Consider the following 12399-nt stretch of genomic DNA (forward strand, 5'->3'; position numbering starts at 1 on the left):
ATTTATTTATTTATTTTTATTTTTTCCTTCTTTTCCTCAGTCTCTTATTAAAATTCACCAATACTCATCCATGGATTACTTTTCTTCTGAAATGTCCCCCTGTATCCTAGGCCATTTTCAAAATCACTACACAGTGTAAGATTGTCTTTTTAAAAAAAACAATTGATTAATTAACTTGCATCTCAAATGCTGTCTCCTTCCTATCCCCCACCCCAGATTTCCTACCATGAGTTCCCCTCACTTTTGCCCCTGAGAGGGTGCCCCGCCTGAGTCCCCCCCCCAATTCCTGATGCTTCAAGTCTCTGCAGGCTTAGTCACATCCTCTCCTACTGAGACAAGGCGAAGTAGCCCTCTGCTACAAATGTGCCAGGGACATCTGACCAGCCCACGTGTGTGCCTTTTTGGTTATTAGATTAGTTTCTGGGAGCTCCCCAGGGTCCAGGTTAGTTGACACTGTTCGTCCTTCTGTGGGGTTGCCATTCTCTTCAGGGCCTTAAATCCTTCCCTTAACTCTTGCATCGGGGTACCTGACCTTTGTCCAGAGTTTGGCTATGGGTATCCACATCAGTCTCAGTCAGCAGCTGGGTAGAGCCTCTCGGAGGACAACAATATTTTCTAGTTCCATTCATTTGCCTGCAAAACTCATGATGCCCTTGTTGTTTTGGTTTGTTTGTTTGTTTTGTTTTGTTTTTGTTTTTGTTTTTTTGAGACAGGGTTTCTCTGTATAGCCCTGGCTGTACTGCGATTAAAGGCATGCACCATCACTGCCCGCTGATGCTCTTGTTTTTAATAGCTAAATAATATTCCATTATGTAAGTGATCCACATTTTTTTTTTGTATCCATTCTTCAGTTGAGCAACATCTGGGTTGCTTCCAGAAGTTGCCTCTGTTCCACTAAGTAACCTTAACTCATACATGCTTATGCAAGCAACTCTAATTCAACTCAGCCTGTCACTTGATAATGAAGACATTTAAGTAGGAAGCAGGCTGATTGGGAGAAGGATTCAATGGACATGGGGTAGAAGGAGAAAGAGCAACAGGGATTAATGTGATTAAGATACAATACATGAATTATGAAATTGCCAAGAAGAAGTTAAAAGTACCAACCAAAAAGAACAACACATAGGCCATCATGAGGAAATATAACTTTACTTTATGTAAAATGGGACTACATTAGATACGTTTGACTGAAGAAGATGTATGAAATGATTTCCAGTTTTAAGAGAAAACTGGGAAAGGGAAAAGAATAGATTTCACAGGTGGACAAGGGGGCAGATAGCGTTGGGAACAGGAGGGACTAGGAGGCTAGAAAGGAGGAAGGAAAATACTGGAAATAACTTCAGTGGGTGAGGTGGAAACCTAGTATGTTGGAATCTCCATGGAATTTATGTGAGCAACCCTAACAAATTCTTAGTAATGGGGGACACAGGGCCTGAACAGGCTGTCCTCCATAACTAGGCAAGCCATCAAGTGAAGGGAAATGTTGAAAAGGAATTTTAGCCTTTATTTCTAAGTTCTTTAGTTCTCCAAAAACTTTCTACAAAAGTTCTCTTTAAAAAGTTCCCTCTATTCTCTTCTAATCTTGTTATTTCCTGCTGTTCTGATGCCAAAATAATGCCCCTACTCTCAATATCATTATCCCAATGCTATGGCCTTACGTCTAAGTTCTTCTTGAGTTCAGTGCTGTCTAAAAACTTCTCTCTCTCTCTCTCTCTCTCTCTCTCTCTCTTTCTCTCTCTCTGTCCTCAGCACTTATACATCTTTGAGAATCCATGATCACGTGGTAAAAGTTCACCATAAGTTTACACATAAATTCAAATCATAAATCGAATAAGAAGTTCACAAGAGAGAGTGTTTACGTGCACATCCATTAGTAATTACCTGGCTAAACATTCATCATCTGTTACCAGCTCTGCAGGTTCATGAAGAGTTAAAAAGCAAACCTTTTGTGACTAAGATAATAGTGAAGTTTCATATAGACAAGCCCAGTCAATATTTTATCTTCTGTCCTTGCACTTATAGTAAATCCTTTATTTCCTTTTTATGATCTATGGCTAATTGTTTTACAACCTCTTGGAATGTGCTTCAAGTTGTAGATGCCTTCCTGCTATCTCAGAAGCAATTAATTTGTGACACTTGAAGACTGACAGAGTTCTCATTGCAGTTTTGGCATCAGAAACAACTTAGTAGTAGTCCTATTATAAAATAACTTAATTACTAATATATTTTAAAGAATTCTTATAGGGTCATCATAAAGAATTAAGAAATCATCTATTTGGCTATACAGCATCACTATAAGTACATCTTTGTAGTTGTGCAGAAATCTGCTCAAAATGGTGGGCAATGCCTACTGGTTGTTATACATATTTAATAATAACAAGAAAAGCATATTAATGGCAGGAATCTTTTCTAAAGTGAAAATTTTTCTCAGCCTTGCCTAGAGAACCCATTCTGTCATTAACTTTGATAGTCCATGGTGGAACCATCTCAGGAAAAACACCTGCTAATTTTTAGCTTCTCCTTGATGGTTCCTGGCACCTGTCTCTCCCTACACCTGATCTTCTTGCCACATTCCCCTCCCCATCTCCTTTTCCAGTCAGTTTTCTCCCTCAATCCACATCTAATTACAATTTTATTTCACCTTCTGAGTGAGATTCAAGCATCCTGCCTTGGGTCCTCCTTGTTATTTCACTTCTTAGGGTCTGGGGATTGTAGCATGGGTATCCTGTCCTTTATGGCTAATATCCAATTATAAGTGAGTATATACCATGCTGTCCTTTTGTTGATATCCTTGCATTGCCTGCTCTTTTCTGAAGGCAGGTGGGTAGCTATTGATGGTGGTGCTGGTGGTGGTGGTAGATCTGAAAAGAAAGGAGGCATGTCAGGTGAAGAAGAGACTTGGGGCAGGCAAGGGAGGGGAAACTATGGTCAGGATATATATTGAGAGAATAAAAAAAATAAAGAAAAATAATAAAAAAATAGCTGTTATGAAAAATGTTTATTGAAAAATTATAAGAGTAAACATGAGTTCAAACACTGGCAGAGGGGACAAGAAGCAGATCGAAATAACAAAAAATGCCTCAGAACTTAAATAATCAACTGGTACCATAGCTCAAAAAAATCAGGACCAGAAAACCAGGTGAATATCTGCTACAAAATCATTTAGATAGTAGTTAGTATTCCTAACAGGATAGACAAAATATCCAGGATACAAACTACTTATTCATCACCGAAAGTAGACAGGAAAAACCTCTATACCACATGGAAGTCGAGCAACACACTTCATTAACAAGTCCCATGGAAAACACAGTGCTACAGAAAGGAATTTATAATACTGAAATGAGTATTATAGCAGAAAACAAATCAATAAAATGAGTTGCTACACCAAGAAGGAAGCCAGGTTCAAATAGGGAAAAAGAAAGATGTAACAATGACATGAACCGAAGGTAAAACAAAGCAAAACAAAAACAAACAAAAACCTGAAAAATAGAGAAATAAACTAAAAGAAAAAGTATTTAAGAAATTATGAAGGTAATCAATTAAATTGATTCTAATGAAACCACAAAAATTAAACGAAAAAAGACACAAATCAAAAGTAACATAAATAAGAAAAAAATATCTTCATAAGTTACTCAGCTATGAAAAGACAACACAAAAATAGTTTGAGTAACTTTATGTTCAGAATCGTAGCATCTGGAAAGATGCAAATTAATTCATGAGAATATTCTTTCTGGTGATTAAGAGAAAAAGTATCTCCAACAGGATACTAGCAAAATAATGGAAAAATTATGACAAATCCAACAGTGCATAAAAAGAATTACAGATCATCCTGGATTTATTCAAAGAATACAAAGCTAGATCAATTTTCAAACATGGTATTCATCACATTACCATTTTAAATAAGAAACTTTATAATTCTAAAGCATATATAGAGAAAGAATTTAACAAAACCCATCACTCATATATAAGAAAAACTGTATGCAAAACTAAGAATATATGATAATTATAGCACCTTCATAAAGATCATATTTAAGAAAAACATAGCTGGCATCATACATATTTGACATCATTGTAGAAATTCTAGCCATTGGAATATGTCAACAGAAAAAAAAAAGGCAATATAGATGTGAAAGCTAAAAAACACCATCTCTATTTTCAAAAATATTTATTTCCATATTAACAGTCTTAGCATAGCTATATAAATATGATATAATAAATTCTTGGCTTAACCAAATAAAGCAAAATAATAGTATATATTACCAAAGCACAAAAATCAATTCAGTTTCTGCAGATTAGTAATAGGTATGGTGAAACAAAATATTTAAACACCGTACCAGTCAGATGCGAAGATATAAGCTTGTAATTTCTCCATTTGGGACACAAAAGCTAGAATCCAAGGCTAGCCAGAGATACACAGAAGCATTCTGAATCAGCTAATCAAAGCTCATATGAACTCGCAGGGGCTGAAGGAGCAAGCACAGAGCCTGCATGGGTCTGGGTCACACTCTCTGGATATGTTATAGCTTTCACCTTAGTATTCTTATGTGACTTCTGCATGTATGAATGAATGGGTGTATTGATTCTTCTGAGTTCTCCTCGGCCTCCTTTCCTTCTGTTGGATGGTTTTGTTCAACTTTGATGTGAGGATTTCTTTGTTTTCACACTATATTTTATTTCGTTAGGTTGGACTTCTATCTCTTGGAAGTCTACTATTTTCTAATGAAAGACAGAAAATGGACAGATCCAGATGGGAGGAAAGATAGGGGGTAGGAGAAGCAAAACTTTACTATGGAATAGTTAAAGAAAATAAACAAATAAAGAAGTACTAGATAACTATTCACATTTTCTGGTTAAAAAGAAGACATTCTTAAGATAGTAGGAGGTGAGGAATGAAGTTGCTCACTGTGGGCTTATCTTGCCACTTCAGAGAGGAGCAATGGAGCAAGGGGTAGGTGAGCATCATGTCTCTCTTATATTAGGTATTTCTAGACAAAGTCTCTTCTTCAAGAAAATGAGGCCTTTCCTAATGTCCAGCTCTAACCAACAAATGTGAAAAGTCAGCCATCCTTTCAAATGTCAGAAAACTCATTTGCTCCTATAGGTACTTGTATAATGGTTGGGAACTAGTGTGAAGACATGGTTTCTGGAATGAGACCATGAATGGAGAATGTTTTTTTCACAAGTTTTATTGAATGTGTTATTTGACCATCTCAAATATGTAAAAAAATAAGTTGCCTTCAATAACACCCACTTTCCCCATTTCACCCCCAAACCCCATCACCCACCTGGTCCCTATAGTTCCCTTTGCCACACAGCATCTTTTGTCGGTTTTTTTTTGGGGGGGGGGAGGATAGAGTGAACTACTGATTAGAATCACTGTATTTTACCCACTTTTTGCTTAATCACTTTTCTCTTTAAGCAAGAGAATGAATTTCTGTCAATTCAGTGGACTCAGGAGGAGTTAGATATGTGAAGAAATAGGAAGAGACTCTTCCACCGGAAAGGAGAAAATATTGCCCTACATGTCAGATGGAGATGTTGCTAACAGACAGGATTAACCTCCAATAAGGGAAATTAGAAATACTCTCTTATGATGCAGACTTGGGAGTATTGGAAAGCTACATTTAAAAAATGGGATATTTTATTCTGGAGAAGAGAGCTTGTGTCTTGAAGATTCCACATGACAAGTAAGCTATACTTAAATTTCCAAAGAAATGTAGTCTGGGTAGAAGTCTTGTGGGTAGTAATCTAATGCTTGTCTTTTTTTGTTCCAAATTGTTTTTGTTATTCTACATTGTTCTAGAAAACTTACTTGCTCCTGGTAAAGGTCAAAAGATTCCAGAGAGGAAGTCAATTGTACTTCAAAGAGCCTTTTAAGATCTCCTTACTGAAACACTTATATTGAGAAGTGAAAGGGTTTTTTAAGCTTAGCAAACTTTTCTACACAGGAAAGCCCCTTGTAATTTGGACAGAATAATTTTGGATATTAAAAGCCTGAGCAGTAAAATATTCTATGTGTTAAACATATAGACTATTTAGCTGAGAACTCTGGATTTTCTGTTTAAATAAAATAAAGACATGCAGCCTATGGAGAAGACAGCTCTGCAGTCAGTGGGATATTGGGGAAGGCAGATTCCTGCCCCTGTTAAAACGTGATAAAAGTGAGGAGAGAAAGGAGTGTGTGAAAGAGGGAGGGAATGAATGTTCCTTGCTGTCTAGAGAAACCTCTCAGAAAGGCTTGACTCCTGGTAGTGCAGGGATAGGTATGTGAGGTTTTAGGTGGATGGTTTGTGGTTACCAAGTTGACTCTGGTTCACAGCATCACTGGACCACAATACAACTGTACAGTCTCAGACTGAGGGAAGAATGATGGACCTGGAATGGAATCTATCTAGCTGGTCACAAACAAAATGTAAGAGGTAGGGATAATATGAATGAAAGGACATGGAAACACCACAGGCCTTTCATGACACAACACTAGGTTGACTGTGGGTCATATGTCTCGCTGGAATCTAACAAATGGAAGTAGAAATGAGTATGGCTTATGTTCCTTTCCCTCTGGATGAGAAACTTTGATCAGAACTGGATTTATTATAGGACATTTCAGGGAAAGGTAGAAGGAAGGGAAGAGAAAGGAAGGAAGGAAACCTCAAAATTTACTGTTTTCTCATAACCTTGACTATTCATTATTAATTGGCTGGGTTTGCATAAAAATAGCTAGGTAGTTTTTCTTCCACCAAGAGTATATGGAGCTCTGAATGACAAAGTAAAGTAGATTGAATGGTGTAGACGTTTTAGACTTATTTACAAGCATTCATAGTATATCAAACGCACAATTGCTTTGCATAATTCAGTTGATATTTCTCTATTTTAACATTTTCAAAGAGAAAAATATGTACTTATGTATTTTTTGTGGATGTTAAAATAAATTTATACATATAATAAATAACTTTTATTTGCTCAATAATTACACCTGCTAATTACTAAGTTTTATTCATCATTTATTTTTCTCACACTTTGAATCTAAAATTTACCCTCATTTCCCAATTTGCTTTTTTTTTTTTTTGAAGTAAGAAGAGAAAATAGTCTGTTATTATTTTATTTCTCACTAGGTTAATTGAATTTTATGGAAGTTTGCATGTCAGAATTCCTTACTAATTACATTGCTCAGTTTTTCAGTGGTAATGGAAACATCTAATTAATTTCAGAAAGGTGTTGTATGGGTTCATTTTCCACTAAATTCCCTTTCTATGCCTTGGTGAGTTGGCTTACATGAGGGAGAAGGAGGCTCAGTCAGAATCCATTCTCCCCTTCTCATCCTCACCAAGTCAACGCGCCCTGCACGTCCACTATCAGCAAGTTCCCATGAAGATTTCCCGACCTTTCTTTCTTGTTTGCCAGTTTTCACAGTTCTCTTCAAACCTCTTCACCAACAATATGCCCTTACTTTCTGAGACTTAGGAAAAAAAATATTTTCCACGAAGAATGCTTTTATGATTTACCAAGATGCCCTTCTCCTGCACTGGATTATTATTAGTAGGAAACAGAATTAGACCACTTAGACCAATGGTCATTGAATTTCAATTACATAGCCAGACTCCCAGCTATCCTATGTTGATTAGGATTTCTGCCATTTAAAGTTCACCTCCCTCTCCAGTCTTTCCTTGGAAGCCTTTAACTTTGAGGTCTACCTGTGACATGTAAGAAATGTGGAGTTCCTGTTGCAGTTCCATGTATGGCTGCTTAAAGATAGTTTGGTAAGTTTTAGCTCATTCCAAATTCATTTCTTAAAATATCTCTTTAGTTTTGCATTGCTTATCTTATTAAAACACAAGGCAGTTAGATTTCTGTGCATATCCTTCCCACTAACCACTTATTCAAGTATCTAATTTGTATTATGAGAATATTCCATTGAGTAATGTTTAATGTGTGGTTTATAATTCAGTAAGAAATAGATTGGTGCCTTTAAATTTAAGCTTGAAATGAACATAAGATCATACTTTGACCTTGTAATTATCTTCTGGAGTAGGGCCAATGGCTGTCTATGTACAGGTCTTGGAAGTGACCTGTGTTTTTATTATGTTAACAAAGTGGTTAAGGAAATGAAACTCAATTATTAGAGGCTGGCTCCCAGCTTCACTTTTGCCCTGGCCCTGGCCCTTGATATGATGTATGAGACTTCTAATCATATGAAACCCTGGCTTTATACCTTAACCTATCAGGTTCTATATGAAAAAGAAGAAATTATTTGGTGAGAAATCAGCAACTAAGATAGGTATTTCCTACACAACACTTTTCGCAGAGCATCCTGGACTTCTTTGTTTCTCAGACTATACACAACAGGGTTTAGCAGAGGTGTTATTACAGTGTAAGTCACTGAGATCAGCTGGTCTTGGTCCTTGCTGTTCTCTGACTTGGGTTTGAAGTATACAATGGAGGCACAGCCATAGTGGATCACAACCACAGTGAGGTGGGAGCTGCAGGTGGCAAATGTTTTTTTCCAGCCATCAGCTGAGGTAATCTTGAGAATGGTAGAAATAATAAGGACATAGGAGACAAATAGGAAAGTGGCAGGGGCAGTGATGACCATGATGGTGAGAACTAATGTCAAGATGTCATTGATGACTGGCACAATACAGGCCAGATCCAAAATTGGACGGACATCGCAGAAGAAATGTTTAATTAGTGTGTTGCAAAATGGCAGCCTGAATATGGCCACAGCCTGGACTAGCGAAAGCAAAAATCCTGTAGCACAGACTGAAGATGCCAGAATGACACATACCCTCCAATTCATGATGATGCTATAGCGAAGTGGGTTGCAAATGGCCACATAGCGATCATAACCCATGACAGCTAGCAGGAGACAGTTGGTGATTCCAAATCCAAGGAAAAAATATAGCTGAATCCCACAGCACTCCAGGGAGATGGATTGGCCCAGACCCACAAGGCTACCAAGCATGCGTGGGATGATGACCAGAGAATAGAAAGTCTCTGAAGTTGAGAGAACACTTAAGAAGAAATACATGGGGGTGTGAAGGTGGTGGTCAATGACGATAATGGTCACAATGATGACATTGCCAGCCAGAGTCAGGATGTATACAGCAAAGAAGACAATGAAGAGTGTGAGCTGTTGCTCTTGAAAATTGGAGAAACCTTGGAAAACAAACTCTTTTACCTCTGTGCAGTTGTCTCTCTTCATTGGGAACCTTAGATCTGAAATCTAAAGAGAAGGTCAATACTAGTCTTAGTGCCAGAGATGACCCTGACCCTGAATACACTGTAGAGAAACATTGATTACAGTAGAGACTCAGTTAAAAACTCCATGGATGGATCTGTATGAATTTCAGTCAATAAGTCCTTGTCTCCCAGGCATGGCACCCGCAATTCAATCATTAAAACTTACATTTTAAAAATATATAAATAAGAGCCAGGCACTTTGCTTGTGATCCTAGCACTGGGAAGGTAGAGAAAGGCATAACCTTAGTGCTCACTGGCCAGTCATCCTAGCCTTACCGAGTTCTAGGCCAATGAAAGCTTCTGCATTAGGATGTTTAAAAAAAAAATAAATGGAAGTGGATGACATTTAAGGAACTACAGTCGAGTTGGCATCTGGACAGCACACATGCACATACATGCACACATGCCTGCATATATGATAGTACAGACACACAAATGAAGGAAAACAAAACAACCAAACAACCAAACAAAACCCAAAACAAACAAACACCCAAGGTTGTGTAGTGATGGTAGATGCCTTTAATCTAATTATTGGGAGGCAGAGGCAGGTAGATATTTGTAAGATGGAGACCAGACTGGTCAAATTGTGAGTTCTAGGACCAGCAGAGCTACACAGAGAAAGCTGCTTTTTTAAAAAAAGATCAGTATATTCTTCAGAAATGATAGATTGGATGCCTGGGATACAAATGAAAGTGTAAATTAATTAGCTTTAATTAAACACTTGATTTCAAGCATTCTTATTAGGCACACCATGGTACTTTATAGAAATTAATACCTGATGATGGAATATGGGAAGAATTCCCAGGTGAAGCAGTCTCTGGATTGTCCTTCCATCAGTCTCTACTCCACAGTTAGTCTCTGCAACTCCTTCCATGGGTATTTTCTTCCCCTTTTAAGAAAGAATGAAGTATCCACATTTTGATCTTCCTTTTGCTTGAGTTTCTGTTGTTTGTGGATTGTACTTTGTGTATTCCAATCTTCTGGGCTAATATCCACTTATCAGAGAGTGCATACCATGCGTGTTCTTTTGTGATTGGGTTACCTCATTCAGGATGATATTCTCCAGGTCCATCCATTTCCCCAACAATTTCATAAATTCATTGTTTTTAATAGCTGAGTACTACTCCATTGTGTAGTTGTACCACATTTTCTATTGAGGGACATCTGGGTTGTTTCCAGTTTCTGGCTATTATGAATATGGCTGCTATGAACATAGTAGAGCATGTGTCCTTATTACATGTTGGAGCATCTTCTGGGTATATGCCCAGGAGTGGTATAGCTGGGTCCTCTGGTAGTACTATGTCCAATTTCCAGAGGAACCACCAAACTGATTTCCAGAATGGTTGTACCAGCTTGCAATCCCACCAGCAATGAAGGAGTGCTCTTCTTTCTCTACAACCTCTCCAGCATCTGCTGTCACCTGAGATTTTTATACTAGCCGTTCTGACTGGTGTGAGGTAGAGTCTCAGGGTTGTTTTGATTTGCAGTTCCCTGATGACTAAGGATGTTGAACATTTCTTTAGGTGCTTCTCAGCCATTCAGTATTCATCAGTTGAGAATTATTTGTTTAGCTCTGTTCACTATTTTTAATAGGGTTATTTGGTTCTCTGGAGTCTACCTTCTTGAGTTCTTTGTATATATTGGATATTAGCCCTCTATCAGATATAGGATTGGTAAAAATGTTTTCCCAATTTGTTGGTTGCCATTTTGTCCTATTGACAGTATTGCCTTACAGAAGCTTTGCAATTTTATGAGGTCCCATTTGTCAATTCTTGATCTTAGAGCATAAGCTATTGGTATTCTGTTCAGGAAATTTTCCCTTGTGCCCATGTGCTCGAGGTTCTTCCCTACTTTCTTTTCTATTAGTTTCAGTGTATCTGGTTTTATGTGGAGGTCCTTGATCCACTTGGACTTGAGCTTTGTACAAAGAGATAAGAATGGATCGATTTGCATTCTTCTACTTGCTAACCACCAGTTGAGCCAGCATTATTTGTTGAAAATGCTGTCTTTTTTCCATTGGATGGTTTTAGCTCCTTTGTCAAAGACCAAGTGGCCATAGGTTTGTGGGTTCATTTCTGGGTCTTCAATCTTATTCCATTGATCTACCTGCCTGTCACTGGACCAATACCTTTGCAGTTTTATCACAATTTCTCTGTAGTACAGCTTAAGGTCTGGGATGATGATTCTACCAGAGGTTCCTTTATTGTTGAGAACAGTTTTGGTTATCTTGGGTTTTTTGTTATTTCAGATGAATTTGCAAATTGCTCTTTCCAAATCTGTGAAGAATTGAGTTGGAATTTTGATGGGGATTGCATTGAATCTGTAGATTGCTTTTGGCAAGATGGCCATTTTTACTATATTAATCCTGCCAATCCAAGAGCATGGGAGATCTTTGCATCTTCTGAGATCTTCTTCAATTTTCTTCTTCAGAGACTTCAAGTTCTTGTATTGTGGATGCCAGCAAGTGCTGGCTGACAGGAGCCTGATATAGCTGTCTCCTAAGAGGCTCTGACAGTACCCAACTAATACAGAAGTAGAGGCGCACAGCCATCCATTGGACTGAGTACAAGGTCCTCAATGAAGGAGCTAGAGAAAGGACCCAAGGAGCTGAAGGGTTTTCAGCCCCTTAGGACGAACAACAATATGAACTAACTAGTACCCTCAGAGCTCCCAGGGACTAAACCACCAACCAAGAGTACACAAGGTGGGACTAATGGCTCCAGCAGCATATGTATAGCAGAGGATGGCCAAGTTGGTCATCAATGGGAGGAGAGGCCTTTGGCCCTGTGAAGGATCTATGCCCAAGGGTAGGGGAATGCCAGGGCCAGTAAGCAGGAGAGGGTGGCGTGGTGAGCAGGGGGAGGGAGGAGGGAACAGGGGTATGTTTTTGTTTTTGTTATAATTTAATTTAATTTAATTTCTTTATTTCAGAGGGAAACTGGAAAAGGAGATATCATATAACATGCAAATAAAGAAAATATCTAATAAAAATAAATAAATAAGAAAAAAGAGAAATTAATACTTAACTGTCTATGAAATCAATTTTGAAATTTTCTTAAAATTAGATTATCGTTAAGAAGTGGACCCGGCTATTCCACTCCTGGGCATATACCCAAAAAATACTGCAACGTGTAACAAGGACACATGCTCCACCATGTTCAT

The 12399-nt window shown here is 38.0% G+C and overlaps 1 protein-coding gene across 1 annotated transcript in view; it reads right to left on the bottom strand.

The window, feature by feature from the left end:
* Window positions 1-8183: 8183 nt before the first annotated feature.
* Window positions 8184-12399, bottom strand: part of LOC116071177 (olfactory receptor 10J1-like) — a 10202-nt gene continuing 5986 nt past the window's right edge. Inside the window, exon 2 of the mRNA XM_031342601.1 lies at window positions 8184-9220. Within this exon, the coding sequence (XP_031198461.1) occupies window positions 8267-9220 (954 nt within the window). The 3' untranslated portion in view covers window positions 8184-8266. The remainder of the gene's footprint in view (window positions 9221-12399) is intronic.

Source organism: Mastomys coucha, unplaced genomic scaffold, assembly GCF_008632895.1.
Source record: "Mastomys coucha isolate ucsf_1 unplaced genomic scaffold, UCSF_Mcou_1 pScaffold1, whole genome shotgun sequence".
Lineage (NCBI taxonomy): Eukaryota > Metazoa > Chordata > Mammalia > Rodentia > Muridae > Mastomys > Mastomys coucha.